This window comes from Pongo pygmaeus, chromosome 12 (assembly GCF_028885625.2).
Source record: "Pongo pygmaeus isolate AG05252 chromosome 12, NHGRI_mPonPyg2-v2.0_pri, whole genome shotgun sequence".
Classification (NCBI taxonomy): domain Eukaryota; kingdom Metazoa; phylum Chordata; class Mammalia; order Primates; family Hominidae; genus Pongo; species Pongo pygmaeus.
In genome coordinates, this window is record NC_072385.2 from 106,828,089 (window position 1) to 106,847,270 (window position 19,182).

At 49.7% G+C, this 19,182-nt stretch overlaps 1 protein-coding gene across 5 annotated transcripts; it reads left to right on the plus strand.

Annotated features, from left to right (window-relative positions):
- The first annotated feature begins 645 nt into the window (after positions 1 to 645).
- On the plus strand, positions 646 to 19,041 carry CGREF1 (cell growth regulator with EF-hand domain 1). 5 transcript variants are annotated; one of them, XM_054476158.2, is made up of 7 exons: positions 677 to 934; positions 9,230 to 9,525; positions 15,842 to 15,932; positions 17,609 to 17,674; positions 17,767 to 17,837; positions 17,974 to 18,098; positions 18,307 to 19,041. In XM_054476158.2, exons 3-7 carry the CDS (start codon positions 15,853 to 15,855, stop codon positions 18,847 to 18,849), a joined length of 885 nt encoding a protein of 294 aa, XP_054332133.1. In that variant the 5' UTR covers positions 677 to 934; positions 9,230 to 9,525; positions 15,842 to 15,852; the 3' UTR covers positions 18,850 to 19,041. The 5 variants fall into 5 exon arrangements, with proteins under 5 accessions (XP_054332135.1, XP_054332133.1, XP_054332134.1 ...); XM_054476159.2 differs by having other exon boundaries at positions 9,238 to 9,525; XM_054476157.2 differs by having other exon boundaries at positions 9,332 to 9,525.
- Positions 19,042 to 19,182: the final 141 nt, after the last annotated feature.

Consider the following 19,182-nt stretch of genomic DNA (forward strand, 5'->3'; position numbering starts at 1 on the left):
TCCTGGGTTCACGCCATTTTCCTGCCTCAGCCTCCCAAGTAGCTGACACTACAGGCGCCCGTCACCATGCCTGGCTAATGTTTTTGTATTTTCAGTAGAGACGGGGTTTCACTGTGTTAACCAGGATGGTCTCGATCTCCTGACCTCGTGATCCACCCGCCTTGGCCTCCCAAAGTGCTGGGATTACAGGTGTGAGCCACCGCGCCCGGCCCCTGAAGCCCACACTATCACACAGATGCACAGTCACACAAAATACCCCCTACCGTGTCACAAGTTCCTCATACACAGAGCCACACATGCCAGCCACAACCGCACATGCTAACAGTAAGTTAGGTTCCATTTTGTCACATACATCTGGGTCCCTCAGGCAGAGAAAGTGGCAACCAAAGCATGAGCACAGTTAAACATACTTCTGATGCACACTGGCCTCACTGTCTCTTGGTCTCTCTGTACTCACATGTGTGCATACAGGCACACGCACACATCTGCGCACACATGCACGCACACACGTGCATCCTTACACATGCTCACACGCGCACACACGCACGCTCACAATGTCACACGCATGTGCACACGCACAAGCACACGAGCGCACTCACGAGCACACGCGGACTCGCACACGCGCACATGCGCACTCACGCACGCACACACGCGCACACTCACACGCACACGGGCGCGCGCAGCCCCTCCGGCCGCGGGCGCAGTGAGGGCGCTGGTGGAGCTGCGAAGGGCCAGGTCCGGCGGGCGGGGCGGCGGCTGGCACTGGCTCCGGACTCTGCCCGGCCAGGGCGGCGGCTCCAGCCGGGAGGGCGACGTGGAGCGGCCACGTGGAGCGGCCCGGGTAGGCTGGCGGCGGGAGGCGAGGCGCGGGCGGCGCAGCAGCCAGGAGCGCCCACGGAGCTGGACCCCCCAGAGCCGCGCGGCCCCGCAGCAGGTGGGTGACACCCCGCCCTGGCCGGCCGGAGACCCGAGCCCATCACCGTCAACCAGCCAGGGCCGCGCGGGGGAGGTGGCCTCCAGCCTCTGGTCCAGATCCCGAGAGCGCAGTCCCTCTGCATCCGCTGCGGCTCAGACGCGGCGGGAGCAGTGGCCCTTGCCCTTGTGTACCCTGAGGGCAGGTGGAGGAAGGGACTGGAGAGCGAGCCTGAGGCTCCTTGGTGTGAATTTGGGGCTTCGCAGTTCCCCAGGCGCTTCACCCAGCCCCGCATTCCGTGTTCCAGCAGTCCTGGGGGAGGGGCAGCTGGCGGGAGCTTTCCCCCTCATCCAACGGGGAAGAAATGGAGCGCTGGGGAGGGCCCGAGGCTGTCGTCCCCTTGGAAGTGGCCGAGGGACCAGCTCCCGGTTGTGGGCTCCTTTAGCCCTGTAGCCGCTGTCTCCTTTCTTGGAGGATGGGTGCTGGGAGGCACAAGGGCACCAGAGGGATAAATTAAGAATTAAGGGAGAGGATTCCACTCAAAATTTTAGCTTCCCAACAGTTCGACTCTACAGGAGATGGAACTGCCGGCCTGTGAGGTGCTAGGTTCCTGTCCTGGAATGATTCAAGCAGAGGCCACTTGACAGTGTTGCTGAGGAAGAAATTTTTGCACTGGATGGGAAGTTACCCAGGATAACCCTGCAAGGCCCCTGCCACAGCCCAGAGGCTCTGAAATAGCCAAGTAGCACCCGCTTGGTGCCAGGCACCTATCCTAAGTTTTCTCATTGCAGCCTCCCCAAACCTTTAGGAGACAGATACCGTTATCCTCATTTTTAAAATGCAGATCCCGGCCGGGCGCAGTGGCTCACGCCTGTAATCCCAGCACTTTGGGAGGCCGAGACGGGCGGATCACGAGGTCAGTAGATCGATACCATCCTGGTTAACACGGTGAAACCCCGTCTCTGCTAAAAATACAAAAAAAATTAGCCGGGCATGGTGGCAGGCGCCTGTAGTCCCAGCTACTGGGGAGGCTGAGGCAGGAGAATGGAGAATGGCGTGAACCCGGGAGGCGGAGCTTGCAGTGAGCCAAGATCGTGCCACTGCACTCCAGCCTGGGCGACAGAGCGAGACTCCGCCTCAAAAAAAAAAAAAAATTCAGATCCCAGGGCTCAGAGAGGTTAAGACACCTGCCTAGGTCCCACAGTGAGTAGTATCAGAGGCAGGATTTGATCAGAAGTCTAACCTGTAGAGCGTGCTCTCCTCCCATGCACTGGTGCAAAGGCTTGAAGAACACTGGGGCCGGAGGGTCATTGTGAATGTGTGAGTGCACATGTGTCACATAACTTTATTAAATTACATGGCAACTGTTAACAGTTATGGTGGCTTTCATGTGTTTATTAGTGTAATTATGTTCATGCACATTATAGTTATAGAAAATGGTTAGGGACATTTTTATTGGACAGGCAGTGGTTCAATGACTATTTTATTTCCCTCACTTACAAAAGCTTTTGTTAATGTTTAGAAATGTCTAAGTGTCAACACATCACACTAACCTCATTACACATTACATGAGGTACCTTAGCCTTTCCTTAAACCACTGAGGTGGGTTACTTGTACTAAAATGTCACAGTTGGAAGCATTACTTAGAATATTGGCCAGGTGCAGTGGCTCATGCCTGTAATCCCAGCACTTTGGGAGGCCAAGGTGGGTAGATCACTTGAGGTCAGGGGTTTGAGAACAGCCTGTCCAACGTGGTGAAACCCCATCTCTACTAAAAATACAAAAATTAGCTAGGTGTAGTGGTGCACACCTGTAATCCCACTGTAATCCCAGCTACTTGGCAGGCTGAGGCAGGAGAATCGCTTGAGCCTAGGAAGTGGAGACTATGGTGAGTGGATTTTGCGCCACTGCACTCCAGCCTGGGTGACAGAGTGAGACTCCATTTCAAAAAAAAAAAAAAAGACAGAGCGAGAGAATAGGCCCGGCGTGGTGGCTCATCCCTGTAATCCCAGCACTTTGGGAGGCCAAGGTGGGCGGATCACCTGAGGTCAGGAGTTCAAGACCAGCCTGGCCAAGATGCCCAAACCCCACCTCTACTAAAAATACAAAATTAGCGGGGCATGGTGGCACATGCCTGTAATCCCAGCTACTCGGGAGGCTGAGGCAGGAGAATCGCTTGAACTCAGGAGGTGGAGGTTGTGGTGAGCTGAGATCGCGCCATTGCACTCCAGCCTGGGCAGCAGAGTGAGACTCCATCTCAAAAAATATATATATATATACTGAAAGTCCACATCATTCTTTTTTTCTCTCTCTCTCTTTTTTTGAGAGAGTCTTGCTCTGTGACCCCAGCTGGAGTGCAATGGCACAATCTTGGCTCATTGCAACCTCTGCCTCCTGGGTTCAAGCGATTCTCGTGTCTCAGCCTCCGAAGTAGCTGGGATTACAGGCATGTGCCACTATGCCTGGCTAATTTTTGTATTTTTAGTAGAGATGGGGTTTCACCACGTTGGCCAGGCTGGTCTCAAACTCCCGACCTCAGGTGACCCTTCCGCCTTGGCCTCCTAAAGTGCTGGGATTACAGGTGTAAGCCACCATGCCCGGCCATTTTTTTTTTTTTTTTGATGGCATCTTGCTGTCATCCAGGCTGGAGTGCAGTGGTGTAATTATAGCTCACTGCAGCCTTCAACTCCTGGGCTCAAGTGATCCTCCTGCATCAGCCTCCCAAGTAGCTGGGACCATAGATTTGAGCCACCATGCTGTCTAATTAAAAAATAATTTTTGTTTGTTTTTTGTAGAGATGGGGGGTCTCATTTTGCTGCCCAGGCTGGTCTCGAACTCCTGGCTTCAAGCAATCCTTTTGCCTTGGCCTGCGAAGTACTGGGATTACAGGCGTGAGCCATTGTACTCAGCCCAATCACTTGCATTTTTGAGGTGGACTATAACCGAATGCTAAGGTTGTCAGGAGGGCCCAGGACATTCCAGATTGAGGATGGAACAGGTCAGGCAAAAGCACTGAAAAGTGAAAGTGGAAAGTATTTTAGGAGACTCCAATAACTCCTTTGTTTGAAGCAGTGTGCTATCATAATGCAGCACTGGAAGATGAGTCAACAGTAACTTGATATCTGGTTGTAGAAGGCCTTGAATGCCCAGGTGAAGATTCTGGACTGTAATCTAAATAGGGAGCCATTGAAGGTTCTAGAGCAGTGGAATTCTAGCAAAGGAAGATTTATCTGATGTGGGTATGGAGGGTTCTTTAAGTGGAGAAAATACCAGAGACAGGGATAACACTAAAAGGCTTCTATATTAGTTTGTGCCGGAAGTAATTCATTATTCATTTAATGTTCACTGTAATCCTGTGAGGTAAATATCTCCAGTATGCAGATAAGGTAACTGAAGTTTAGTGAGAAAAATTAATTTACCCAAGGTCACAGGGACAGTCAGTGGTGGAGCTTGGGTTTAAAAGTAGGTCTGGCTGGTTCCAAAGCTCTGTTTTCTGTCCATTAAACATACTGAAGAGTTAAATATATGAGGGGTACATAGGACCAAGAAGAGGAGAGTGATAGTCATTCACGGGGTAGGACTCAGGACCAGGTGCATAATTTGCAGGGCTTGGTGCAAAAATGATTGAGAGTTTCAAGATAGTGACAACAGAGCATTAGCCTAAGCACAGGGCCCCTCTGAGAGTGGGGACCTTGTGACTGCGCAGGACACATACCCATGAAGCCAGCCCTTACATGGTTGGTCTTCCAGTTACTATGGCGGTTTAACAAACCACCTCAAAATGTAGTGGCTTAAAAGGATAATGGGCCCGGCGTGGTATCATGCCTATAATCCCAGCACTTTGGAAAGCCGAGGCAGGAGGATTGCTTGAGCCTGGGGTTTTCCGATCAGCCTGGGCAACATGTGAGACCCTGTCACACACACACGCACAAAGATAACGTTGACGTTGACTTTGCACGTGAGTGCAGGCTGTGGAGACAAGCACATTTCTACTGCATTCAGTGTTGGCTGGGGCAGCTCAGAGGCTGGGGGTTAGAATCATCTGGAGCTTGGCTCTCTCCCCTGTCTGGTTGTTGGGCTGGAAAGATTTGAGCTGGAGGCTTCTCAGGCATCTGTTTCTAGGTGGGTTCTCCACACTGTCTCTTCCATAGGGTGCTTTCAGGGAGGCCAGCTCCTTCCACGGTGGCGCAGGGTTCCAGAGGTGCATATCTGCTGTCAAGTGAAGGGGAGAACCAGAACCAGGCATAAGCTAGGTCACTTTTATTACCTGGACTTGGAAGTCATGTAAGCACCATTTCAGCAACTCATTAGAAGCCAGTCACTAAGTCCAGATCATATACAAGGGGAGGCGAGTTAGACTCCAAGTTTTGTGGGAAGGAATGTCAAAGAATGTGTAGACAGGTTTTTAAAGCCACCACGGTGGCCTAATGAGTGAGGATGAGTGGATCGGAGGGGTGCTTCCCCTTTATGCCTGAACGGCTCCCCACAGAGTCATCCTTTGGAGTTCACAGACATCCTCCTTTAAAAGGCATCTGAGGGCCGGGCGTGGTGGCTTACACCTATAATCCCAGCACTTTGGGAGGCCGAGGCAGGCGGATCACGAGGTCAAGAGATCGAGACCATCCTGGCCAACATGAGGAAACCCCGTCTCTACTAAAAATACAAAAATTAGCTGGGTGTGGTGGCGTGCACCTGTAGTCCCAGCTACTTGGGAAGCTGAGGCAGGAGAATTGGTTGAACCTGAGACACGGAGGTTGCAGTGAGGCGAGATCATACCACTGCACTCCAGCCTGGTGACAGAGCGAGACTCCGTCTCAAAAAAAAAAAAAAAAAAAGGCACCTGCTAGTGCGTAAGAACATGTGAAGCCTGGATGATGAGTTTTGACAGCTCTGAGGGATTTAAATTACTCCAGTGCCTCCTGTCGGCCTGGGTCCTAGCAGCAAACAGATGGGGTGGAGAAAGCAATTTGAGAGGAGCCAGCTGGGAAGAGGGTGTGTGAAGCCACTCTGGGGCCGTGCAGATGAACTCTTGGAAGGAAAAAGGCCTTATTGTAGATCAGGCACTGCACTTTACACATCTTGTTTCATTAATTAAACCCTCACCACAGCCCTGCCAGAGGTGCTCTCGTCAGCCCTGCATTACAGATGGAGAACCTGAAGCACAGAAAAGCCGCACAGCTAGTGGGCTGTGGAGCCCAGATTTGAACACAGGCAGCCTGAGGTCAGGGCCCATACCCCCCACCTTCGGGCCGTACCACCTATTCCATAGCAATTCTGTGTTTTTCTTGTTTTAACATTTGTATCTTTTCCTACTTACATATTTCCAAGCTTTAGGGGGAAAAAGAAAAAGTAATTCGACCTTAAGCGATCCACTTAGTGATAAGAGAGTGCCTCACATATGGCAGGTGTTCAATAAATATTAAAGAAATGAATATTTATCCTTATTGTACAAACTTATATCTAACTTGCCTTCCCTACGGACGCTTGCCCTCTGGTCTTTGTCATGTGGCAGCTGCTGGTGCTTTCCATGATATTCTCTGTGGCACCCAGGCCAGGGGGCCAGACCTTCTGGCATTCTCCTGGCCAACTGGCTCTCTCAGCCATTAGGCACCCCTCCTTCCACCTTAGAGACTGGAACCCTCAGCTGACCTCAGCCCCCTCCTTCAAACCAGCAGCACTCTAGATACGAAGAACTGGGAGAGGCAGCCCTCTCTCTACCCATTCACTGAGACCCTCCTTCAGCTGCTTCCTGACCTCTCAGGCACCCTGTAGGCAGGGCCTTCTCTCTAACCTTCCTAGAAACAAGGCACTCATCTCTGCAGCTCCTGGACCTCCATTCAGTACCCATAGGGTTTCTAGGGAGATTTCTGTCTTCTACTTCCTGCCGAGGCCCAGGTGGTGGAACCCCACCCTTCTAGGGACTGACCCAGGAAGCCTCCACACACTAGCTGCAATTCCTTCAGTTCTCTGTCACTTGTCTCCTCCAACTTGATTTGTGGTACATTTCATGACACAGAAGTTTAAACTTTTGATATACTCAAATCTGCTCATTTTTTCCTTTTAAACTTTCTGAGTTGATTTATTATATTTAATGGTTCTATCGCATAATATGGTTTGTTTAGCCATTGCCTAAATGTTAGACATTCAGGTTGCTTACATTTGTTTGACTAATATTAATAGCACAGCTATACATGTCTTTGTAATTTCTTTTCCATTTATATTCTTTTATGTAATCCCCAAGACGATATTGTTGGGTCAGAGTTTTAGGAAATTAATACACATTTCCAGACTGCTCTCTCAAAACATTTCAGGTTTATAGTTCTAGAAGCAGTAAAGGTTAATACTCACTGATTCAGTTTCCTTAGTGATTGTAAGACTATCAAAGCTTGTTATTTCTTTTTGCATCAGTTTTGCTATTAAGTTTTTCTAGGAAATTGGCCATATCCTCTAAGTTTTCAAATCTCTGCCGTTTCTTTAGTTATGTCCCTATTTTCCTTCTTAATATTGTTTGTGCCTTTTCTATTTGTTCTTTTAGTCTTTGGTTTGTTTTTATTTTTTTCTGAAATGGGGTCTCAATCTGTCACCCAGGCTGGAGTACAGCAGCACAATCATAGCTCACTGCAGTCTCAACCTCCTGGGCTCAAGTCATCCTTCACCTCAGCTTCCCAAGTAGCTAGGACTACAGGCGTGCACCACCACACCCAGCTAATTTTTTAAAATTAATTTTTTGTAAAGATGGGTGTCTCACTATGTTGCCCAAGCTGGTCTCTAACTTCTGGGCTCAAGCAATCCTTCTGCCTCAGCCTCCCAAAGTGCTGGTGAGAGGTGACAGCGTGTGCCCTCGCTCGCTCTCGGCGACTCCTCGGCCTTGGCGCCCACTCTGGCCGTGCTTGAGGAGCCCTTCAGCCCACCGCTGCACTGTGGGAGCCCCTTTCTGGGCTGGCCAAGGCCGGAGCCGGCTCCTTTAACTTGCAGGGAGGTATGGAGGGAGAGGCGCGAGCGGGAACCGGGGCTGCGCGCGGCCCTTGGCGGCCAGCGCGAGTTCCGGGTGGGCGTGGGCTCGGGGGCCCAGCACTCGGAGCTGCTGGCCGCTCCTGGCTAGACACAGGGTGCTGATTGGTGTGTTTACAAACCTTGAGCTAGATACAGAGTGCTGATTGGTGTATTTACAATCCCTTAGCTAGATATAAAGGTTCTCCAAGTCCCCACCACACTCAAGAGCTCAGCTGGCTCCACCCAGTGGAGCCTGTACCGGGGCCGCAGGTGGAGCTGCCTGCCAGTACCGCACCGTGCGCCCGCACTCCTCAGCCCTCGGGTGGTCGGGTGGTCGATGGGACTGGGCGCCGTGGAGCAGGGGGCGGCGCTCGTCGGGGAGGCTCGGGCCGTGCAGGAGCCCACGGCAGTGGCGGAGGCTCAGGTATGGCGGGCCAGCAGCTGCTGTGCTCGACTTCTCGCCGGGCCTTAGCTGCCTCCCCGCGGGGCAGGGCTTGGGACCTGCAGCCCGCCATACCTGAGCCTCCCCACTGCTGTGGGCTCCTGCACGGCCCGAGCCTCCCCGACGAGCGCCGCCCCCTGCTCCACGGCGCCCAGTCCCATCAACCACCCGAGGGCTGAGGAGGGCGGGCGCACGGTGCGGGACTGGCAGGCAGCTCCACCTGCGGCCTCGGTGCAGGATCCACTGGGTGAAGCCAGCGGAGCTCTTGAGTCTGGTGGGGACTTGGAGAACCTTTATGTCCAGCTAAGGGATTGTAAATACACCAATCGGCACTCTGTATCTAGCTCAAGGTTTGTAAACACACCAATCAGCACCCTGTGTCTAGCTCAGGGTTTGTGAATGCACCAATCGACACTGTATCTAGCTACTCTGGTGGGGGACTTGGAGAACCTTTATGTCTAGCTAAGGGGATTATAAATACACCAGTCGGCACTCTGTATCTAGCTCAAGGTTTGTAAACACACCAATCAGCACCCTGTGTCTAGCTCAGGGTTTGGGAATGCACCAATTGACACTCTGTATCTAGCTAATCTAGTGGGGACGTGGAAAACATTTGTGTCTAACTCAGGGATTGTAAATGCACCAATCAGCACCCTGTCAAAAGAGACCACTCCGCTCTCTGTAAAATGGACCAATCAGCAGGATGTGGGTGGGCCCGGATAAGAGAATAAAAGCAGGCTGCCCGCCCCATTAGTGGCAATCAGCTGGGGTTCCTTTCTCCGCTGTGGAAGCTTTGTTCTTTCACTCTTTGCAATAAATCTTGCTGCTGCTCACACATTGGGTTCACACTGCCTTTGTGAGCTGTAACACTCACCATGAAGGTCTACAGCTTCACTCCTGAAGCCAGCGAGACCACGAACCCACTGGGAGAAACGAACAACTCCAGACGCACTGTCTTAAGAGCTATAATACTCACTGCAAAGGTCTGCAGCTTCACTTCTGAGCCAGCGAGACCACGAACCCACCAGAAGGAAGAAACTCCCAGCGCATCCGAACATCAGAAGGAACAAACTCCAGACAAGCTGCCTTTAGGAACTGCAACACTCACCGCGAGGGTCCGCGGCTTGAAGTCAGTGAGACCAAGAACCCACCAATTCCGGACACACTGGGATTACAGGTGTGAACCACAATACCTGGCTCTCTTTGTTTCTAATTGAAATTGCCAAACATTTGTCTGTTTTGCTAGGCTTTTAATTTGTTTCTTTGTATATATGTATTTTTTATTTTACTAGTCTTTTTAAAGAAACCACCGTTGTTTGGGTCTGTTGCTCCTCTTTATTGTGTTTTTAATTTCTGCTATTATTTAATTTATTTTAATTTGTTTAAGTGTAGTCTCCTTTACTAGTGCTGTTTTTGTTATTTTTGGGTTTGTGTGTGTGTGTGTGTGTGTGTGTGTGTGTGTTTGGAAATAGAGTCTGATGGTCACCGAGGCTGGAGTGTAGTGATATAATTGCAGCTTACTACTGCCCCAATGTCCCACGTTCGAATGTTCTTCTCACCTCAGCCTCCCCAGTAGCTGGAGCTACAGATGTATGCCACCACACCCAGCTAATTTTTTTTTAAATTACTTTCTGTAGAGACAGGGTGTTGCCCAAGCTGGGCTCAAACTCCTGGGCTCAAACAGACTATGTTGCCCAGGCTGGTCTCAAACTCCTGGGCTCAAGTGATCCTCCCACCTCGGCCTTAGGCATTAGCCACACACCCAGCCTTTACTTTTTATTTCTTCTTTTTCGTCTTTTCCTGCTTTTCTTTTTTTTCCTCTTTTTCTGCCTTTCTTTTAGTTCAGTTTTTAAAATTCCATTCATTTTTTTTCTACTGGTTTGAGGCTATACTTCCAGTTCTAAATTTTTAATGGTTATCCTTAAAATTTTAGCATGCTTTTTTTTTTTTTTTTGAGACGGAGTCTTCCTCTTGTCGCCCAGGCTGGAGTGCAATGGTGTGATCTCGGCTCACCACAACCTCCGCCTCCCGGCTTCAAGCGATTATCCTGCCTCAGCCACCCGAGTAGCTGGGATTACAGGCAATGCACCACCTTGCCCTGCTAATTTTGTATTTTTAGTAGAGACAGGGTTTCTCCATGTTGGTCAGGCAGGTCTTGAACTCCCAACCTCAGGTGATTCGCCCACCTCGGCCTCCCAGAGTGCTGGGATTACAGGCGTGAGCCACCGTTCCCAGACTTAACATGCATATTTAACAAAGTTCATCAATATGTCTACTCTCTTCCCAAACAGCCATCTTTGCTTTACATGTCATTGTCCAATCTTGTAGTTCAGACCAGCTTTTTTGCCTCATATATTAACATAATTATCATTGTTTAACAGTCTATGTTTATTTAGATTTAGCCACATACTTTGTGATTTCTTTGCTTCACATGTTTTCTTGCATTTCAAACCTTTTTTTTTTTTTTAAAGACAGGGTCTTGCTCTGTTGCCCAGGCTAGATTACAGTGGTGTGATCAGAGCTCACTGCAGCTTTCACCTCCTGGGCTCAAGTGATCCTCCCACCTCAGCTTCCTCAGTAGCTGGGACTACAGGCACACCCCACCATGCCCGGCTAATTTTTTCCTATTTTTTTGTAGAAATGGAGTCTCACTATATTGCCCAGGCTGGTCTTGAACTCCTGGGCTCAGGAGATCCTTCCACCTCAGCCTCCCAAAGTGCTGGGATTACAGGCACGAACTCCTATCCAGCTGAATTTCCTTCGATGAAGGAATGTTGGTGGCAAATTCTCTAAGTTATTTGTCTAAAATTGTTTTTACAAGGTAGGAGGATTGCTTGCACCCAAGACCAGCCTGGGTAACAAAGTTGAGACCCTGTCTCTACCAAAAATAAAAGCTGGGCGTGGTGGTACATTCATGTTGTCCCAGCTACTTGTGAGGCAGGAGTAGGAGAATTGCTATGATCATGCCAGGAGTTCCAGCCTGGGCAACAGTGTGAGACCCTGTCTCTAAATAAATAAATAATTTTGCTTCACCTCATTCTGCAAGATAATTTTGCGGAGAATAGAATTCTAGAATATCAATTTTCTCCCCTCTCTGAACACATTAAAATACTATATTACTGTATTTGGGCATCATTGTTGACGTCAAGAAATCAGCTATCAGTCTAATTACTTTTCCTATGAGATGAGTTGTCTTTTCTTTCTGACTGCTTTTACAATTTTTTTTTTTTCTTGAGTGTTCTATTTTAGAAAAATAGGTCTAGGTGAGAATTTCTGTTTATTTAATCTGCATTGAATTGTTGGGCTTCCTGGATTGGCATATTCCGGTGTTTTGCAACCTACTGGAAAAATGTCAGCTATTATTTCTTCAAATACTGCTTTTTTCCAGTTGTATCTCTTATCTTCTCCATCCACCTTGCCATTTAACTTCTGTTTTATATTTTCTATGTCTTTGACTCAATGAACTGCACTCTGGATAATTTATTCCGATCTATTTTCCAGTTCATTAACTCTCATATCAGTTGTGTCTAATCAATTTAACTCACCCATTGCATTTTTATTTTTATTTTTTATTTTATTTATTTTTTTAAGACAGAGTCTCACTCTGTCGCTTAGGCTGGAGCGCAGTGGGGCGATCTTGGCTCACTGCAACCTCCGTCTCCTGGGTTCAAGCGATTCTCCTGCCTCAGCCTCCCGAGTAGCTGGGATTACAGGCGTGTGCCACCAAGCCCAGCTAACTTGTGTATTTTTAGTAGAGACGGGGTTTCACCATGTTGGCCAGGCTGGTCATCCATTGCATTTTTAAAATCAGTCTTTTATTTCTAAAAGTTATGTTTGTTTCCTCTTCAAATCTACTTGGTCATTTTTATGCTCTTCTTTCTTTCTTTTTTTTTTTGAGACAGAGTCTCGCTCTGTGGCCCAGGCTAGAGTGCAGTGGCATGATCTCAGCTCACAGCAACCTCTGCCTCCCAGGTTCAAGCGATTCTTCTGCCTCAGCCTCCCGAGTAGCTGGGATTACAGGTGCCCACCACCATGCCTGGCTAATTTTTTGTATTTTTAGTAGAGACGGGGTTTCACCATGTTGGCCAGGATGGTCTCAATCACCTGACCTCGTGATCCACCAGCCTCAGCCTCCTAAAGTGCGGGGACTACAGGCATGAGCCACCACACCTGGCCTCTTTTTTTTTTTTTTTTTTTTTTTTAAACACACTGTTGCTGATCAGAAAACTCATTTCTTCCTCATAGTTTCAAGCTTCCCTTTAATTTCTTAAAACATGTGAACTGGCCAGGCACGGTGGCTCATGTCTGTAATTCCAGCAATTTGGGAGGCCAAGGTGGGCAGATCACGAGGTCAGGAGTTTGAGACCAGCCTGATGAACATGGTGAAACCCTGTCTCTACTAAAAATACAAAAATTAGCTGGGCGTGGTGGCACACGCCTGTAATCCCAGCTACTTAGGAGGCTGAGGCAGGGGAATTGCTTGAACTCGGGAGGCAGAGATTGCCGTGAGCCGAGATTGCACCATGGCACTCCAGCGTGGGCAACAGAGCAAGGCCCTATTTCAAAAAAACCAAACCAAAACAAAAAAAAACGTGAACTTTATCTGCTGTATATTCTGGGTGTAACAATTCCAACACAGCTTTTCCAAGTCTACTTTTCCCTGCTATTGTTCTGCTGGCTCTTACTCAGTGTCTTATTTCCTTGTATGTTTATAACGTTTTGGCTATGAGTTCATATTCCTGGAAACTTTACCTATGGAAATTCTTTGAGGCCTGGATTAGAGTTGCTCCAGAGATGTATGTTTTCCTCTGCCAGTCATCTGGGGGTGCCATCAACCAGGTTGCACTTCAAAATACATTACCTACTTTAGATGTTCTGAACCATACAGGTAGCATTAATAATTCAGGCTTCAAACCCACATTAGAGGGCAGGCGCAGTGGTTCATACCTGTAATCCTGGCAGTTTGGGAGGCTAAGGCGGGAGGATCACCTGAGATCAGGAGTTCGAGACCAGCTTGGCCAACACAGCGAAACCTTGTCTCTAGTAAAAATACAAAAAATTAGCTGGGCATGGTGGCACATGCCTGTAGTCCCAGATACTCAGGAGGCTGAGGCAGGATAATCGCTTGAGCCCGGGAGGTGGAGGTTGCAGTGAGCTGATATCATGCCACAGCAACTCCAGCCTGGGCGACAGAGTGAGAGAGACTCCATCCCAAAAAAAAACAAAAAAAACCCACATTAGATCAGGCTTGTTATAGATTGTCAGGGAGAGTTTTTTTTTTTTTCTCCCTTCTACACAGCACCAAAATCAAGAAAGGCAAAATTCTTTTCTGCCCTTCTTCATGACAAATTTACTTTTTGCTCATGTTCAGAGTGTAGCTGTTTGGAATCCCAGCTTTACTTAGGGAATCTCCTGTTAGTCTCTTCATATCAGGTGGGCCCAGGTATCATCTCTGGTCTCTTTTACAGCACCAGCACTCTGACAGGCAGCTCAAGTTCACCTGGGTTTGGTTTGGCAGATACTCCTAAGAAGGCAAAAGCTGGTTGATGTCAAGCTCACTTTCCCCCAGATTACTGTTTTCACTGCACATTTGTACTGTTGAGGATTTCTTGCCAACCCAGTGCTTTTGAAAAGATACTTTCTATTTTAATCCAGCTTTGTGGTTACTTTCATTGGGACATTTACTATTACACTCCCAGAAGTGGAAGTCTGAATGTTTTTCTAGTCCATCCTTTTTCTGGGCTGTGACCCTTTGAGGGTTTCATGTTGATACAGAGATCTCAGTTCCAATTGCCTACCTTGAACAGGCCCAGGACCTTGTCTTCTCTTTCAGGTGCAACGACTAAAACCCTAGGATTTATGTTGCCAACTGATGTTGGTGAATATCTTTAGGGCAGCTGTGGCTTCAGCATCTTTTTTTTGGCCACTGGGGCTTAATAGACACCAACAAATTATGTATACTCACTTTGTCTGTTGGGCCAGTCGTATGCATAGAAAAATGAAGACGGGCCAAGTGCGGTGCCTCACGCCTGTAATCCCAGCACTTTGGGAGGCCCAGGCGGGCAGATCACCTGAGGTCAGGTGTTCAAGACCAGCCTGACCAACATGGTGAAACCCCGTCTCTACTAAAAATACAAAAATCAGCCAGGTATGATGGCAATTGCCTGTAATCCCAGCTACTTGAGAGGCTGAGACAGGAGAATCGCTTGAATCGGGGAGGTGGAGGTTGCAGTGAGCTGAGATCACGCCACAGAACTCCAGGTTGGGTTGGGTGACAGGGCAGGACTCCTTCTCAAAAGAAAAAAAAAAAAAAAAAAAAAGAAAAGAAAAATGAAGACAGGTTCTGTGACTCTAGGTAGCTTCATCTTCTTGTGGACTTCCATGTTTAGCTGGTTTTCCCTTAAGGTAATTTTAAAATGTAGAATTTTTGTTTATCTTCCCATTAGCCAGGTGCTTACCTCCTCTACCCCTCATCTCTTAGGAAATGGAAGTCCACCCTGGCAGTGGTTCTGAACCTTATTAGGGTCATGGGATGCTTGGAGAATTTGCTGAAAGCTATGAACCTTCCTCTAGGAAAACCCAGTGCCAGCCAGATGGGGATGCTCCTGATCCTCTGCTAGACCATCAAGCATCTGACAATTTTTCTTTCTAGAGATGGGCTTGGGGTCTCGGGCCTTGGCTTTGGTGGGCTTCTGCTTCCTCAGGAACTCACATTACCTGTACATACCCCGGGACTCATCAGAAAGCTTTAGGCTCTGTTTGATTGGTCCATTCTATCCTTGACTGTTTTCATATACTCAAGTGGTTGATTTTGCCAATGGGCCTAAGCCATGTCAGTCTTAGGGGAAGTTTTTGTTTTTTCCTTTATAGTGGGTCTAATTTTCCTAACTGCATTTAGCAAATAGCAATTCCTGGGGCCACTGTTGGTCTGACCCTGATTTATTGTGTTTTCAGTTTGTACTTGAGTTTAGACCTATTTCAAGAAGTCTGCGCCTCTTTTGATTTGTCCTTCAGTGGATTTTTAATAAACAGTCCATTTCTCTTTTTGCCTGTGTTTAAGTCTTGGTCTTTTTGTGACTCCCTGCGTTTCTAACCTGGCCTTTTTCTTAAACTCTCTGCACTTCTTTCCATCTGTAAGATGAATGGGCTGAAGGAGGTCAGACATGCTTGCGCTGTACTTTTCTGGGCACCTTGGCACCTGGTGGGGAGCAAGGGAATGGGGTGTGGGATGGGGATGTGCCCCCAGCTCTGCTTCCGCCACAGCAGCCCTGCCTTTTTATGTGCTTTATATACGAGAGCTGGAGTGACATTTTGAGCATAGTTCCATGGGGGGACCCTGCTGTCTGTGTGTGAGTTCTCCCTGAGCGGGAGTCCTGTCTTTGGGGCTGCAGGTAGAAGCAGGGAGAAAAGGCGCTTGTGTCTAACCCAGCCCATCTGTGACACAGTGGCAGACGCCCCTTTCACCCGACCCCTGATTCTCTTCCTTGTTCCAGTTCCAGGAAGGATGTTACCTTTGATGATGACAGTGTTAATCCTGCTGCTGCTCCCCACGGGTCAGGCTGCCCCAAAGGATGGAGTCATAAGGTAACAGGGTTATGAGGGCAGGGCCAAGGGCTGGGAGGAGGGAAAGTCTCTAGAGAATCCAAGGGTGTGGTGGGCCCTCTGGGAGGCAGGAGACTGGGGTGTAGGTTCCCCGATCTCTATCTCCCTGCCACCGGCCTCCCATCTTGTACCCTGTCAGAGTGCCACAAAGTGGGCATTCAGTACATGCTTGCTGGACCCATATGGAATCAGGGAACTCAGCTCCAGTGCGTCATGAAGAACAGGGAAGAAGCTATGGCGCCAGAGAAGTGGGGGCTGCAATTGTTTGTTTGTTCTTGAGACAGAGTCTCACTCTGTCGCCCAGGCTGGAGTGCAGTGGCATGATCTCAGCTCACTGCGAGCTCCGCCTCCCGGGTTCAAGCAATTCTTCTGCCTCAGCCTCCCGAGTAGCTGGGACTACAGGCGCCTGCCACCACGCTGGGCTAATTTTTATATTTTTAGTAGAGATGGGGTTTCACCATGTTGGCCAGGCTGGTCTCGAACTCTTGACCTTGTGATCTGCCCACATCAGCCTCCCAAAGTGCTGGGATTACAGGCACGAGCCACTGTGCCTGGCCTGCAGTTTTGTTATCAAGACCTTAAGGTGGGCCGGGTGTGGTGGCTCACGCCTGTAATCCCAGCACTTTGGGAGGCCGAGGCGGACAGATCACCTGAGGTCAGGAGTTCGAGACCAGCCTGGCCAACATGGTGAAACCCCATCTCTACAGAAATAAAAAACAATTAGCTGGGCATGGTGGTGCATGCCTGTAATCCCAGCTACTCAGGAGGCTGAGGCAAGAGAATCGCTTGAACTCGGGAGGTGGAGGTTGCAGTGAGCCGAGATCAAGCCACTGCACTCAGCCTGGGTGACAGAGCGAGACTCCATCTCAAAAAGAAAAAAAAAAAGACCTTATGGTGGGAACAGCAAAGAAATAGAGATCATTGGCATGTCATTTCTATGTTATCTGAATACCTTTCTGAAGGTTTTAATACTGTGCAGTGGGTATGCTGGGTACAAGGAGGAACAGCCACAAGGGCTGGTAGCTGTAACAGAAGTCGCTGCAACTCCTGCCAGCTCTCTGGCATCACAGGTCTGGATTGACTTGGGCAAACAGTTAACCCAGTCCAGAAGTGGGAGCACATTTGGAGCTTGAAAGACTGACAAAGAGATCCTGAGCAGCTTGAAACCCCAGAACCAACAGATATACCCTGTACTTGAAAAAGTATAGGTCAATTTTATGTCATGGAGCAAACTGGGTCTATATAAAACTGGGCAGTGCCACTGGGCTCAGCCAGAGACCTGTCCCTTGGCTCCCAGCATCGAAGGAGAGGGGTCCGTGACCCATGTTGTCCTGCCACTCACTGGGCTGTTTTCTTGGATCTGTAACTTGTGTCTACTAGGTGTGGCCTCATCTGGCCTCTACCTAACCAGATGTTTTATTTGGGTTTTCATTTAAAGTCTAAGGTAGCCAGCTGCAAAAACAGAGTCTGAGGGAGTTAAGGATTTGGTTCCAAGGAGACCAGAAGAGCCTCCTCCCTGCAAGGTTTTTGGAATTTTGGGGGCAACTCCCTTTGGGTCTGGGGAGAGAACTCTTGCCAGGAGATTGGAGGCAGAAGGTTGGCAGGCTGGGCCCTGAGGGAGGCTCTCTGCAAGGCTGGTCCTCCCCTTCATCCTCCAGGCCAGACTCTGAAGTACAGCATCAGCTCCTGCCCAACCCCTTCCAGCCAGGCCGGGAGCAGCTCGGGTGAGTAGGGTGGGCTGGGGGTGCTTTCAGGAAGACCAGGTCTGGGGCTGCAGACTCACCTCTCCCGCGCTGATTCTTCACTTTTCTGACAGACTTCTGCAGAGCTACCTAAAGGGACTGGAAAGGACAGAAGTGCAGCCGGAGCATCTGAGCCGGGAGCAGGGTGAGGGGCTGGGCTGATGGGGCCAGGGACAGGAGGCTCCGGGCAGCCAGATCTGGGACTAATCTTGGCTGCCCCATTGACTCCTGCCTTCTCCACCTCCCCCGGCACCTCTTCTAATCCAGCTTCTCTTCTCTAGTTCTTCTCTACCTCTTTGCCCTCCATGACTATGACCAGAGTGGACAGCTGGATGGCCTGGAGCTGTTGTCCATGTTGACAGCTGCTCTGGTCCCTGGAGATGCCAACTCTCCTGCCACCAACCCGGTAAGCTCTGCTGGATGGAGATCCCCGCATAAAGGAGACCCAGCAATTTGGGGCTTTGGTCTTTCTCATCATAACTCTTTTGGTGAATCCTCTGTAAAAGGAGGGCTCAGAGCTTGCATGGCAGGGATGCAAGGGTGTGTTATGGAGGGTCAGAACTCCTGGGAACATCTCTGTCACTGGAGACCCCACAGTGACTCTGCTTCCACAGGTGATCTTGATAGTGGACAAAGTGCTCGAGACCCAGGACCTGAATGGGGATGGGCTCATGACCCCTGCTGAGCTCATCAACTTCCCGGGAGTGGCCACCAGGCACGTGGAGCCCGGAGAGCCCCTTGCTTCATCTCCTCAGGAGCCACAAGCTGTTGGAAGGCAGTCCCTATTAGCTAAAAGCCCATTAAGACAAGAAACACAGGAAACCCTGGGTCCCAGAGAAGAAGCAAAGGGCCAGGTAGAGGCCAGAAGGGAGTCTTTGGATCCTGTCCAAGAGCCTGGGGGCCAGGCAGAGGCTGAAGGAGATGTTCCAGGGCCCAGGGGGGAAGCTGGGGGCCAGGCAGAGTCTGAAGGAGATGCCCCCGGGCCCAGGGGGGAAGCTGGGGGCCAGGCAGAGGCTGAAGGAGATGCCCCCGGGCCCAGGGGGGAAGCTGGGGGCCAGGCAGAGGCCTGGGAACTTCCAGGGGAAACACTGGAGTCTAAGAACACCCAAAATGAGTTTGAGGTACACATTGTTGAAGTGGAGAATGATGAGATCTAGATCTTGAAGCTACAGGTACCCCACGAAGTCTCAGTGCCAGAATGTAAGCCTTGAAGTGGACAGGGGAAATGTACGCTGGGACAAGGACCACCTCTGTGCCCCCTGTCTGGTCCCAGTAGGTATCAGATCTTTCTGTGCAGCTCAGGGAGACCCTAAGTTAAGGGGCAGATTACCAATAAAGAACTGAATGAATTCATGCCCCCGGGCCACCTCTCTACCCATCCAGCCTGCCCAGACCCTCTCAGAGGAACGGGGTTGGGGACCGAAAGGACAGGGAATGCCACCTTCCCAGTGTTTCTGGGCCTCATGGTGCTCCGGCAGCAGAGCTCATGG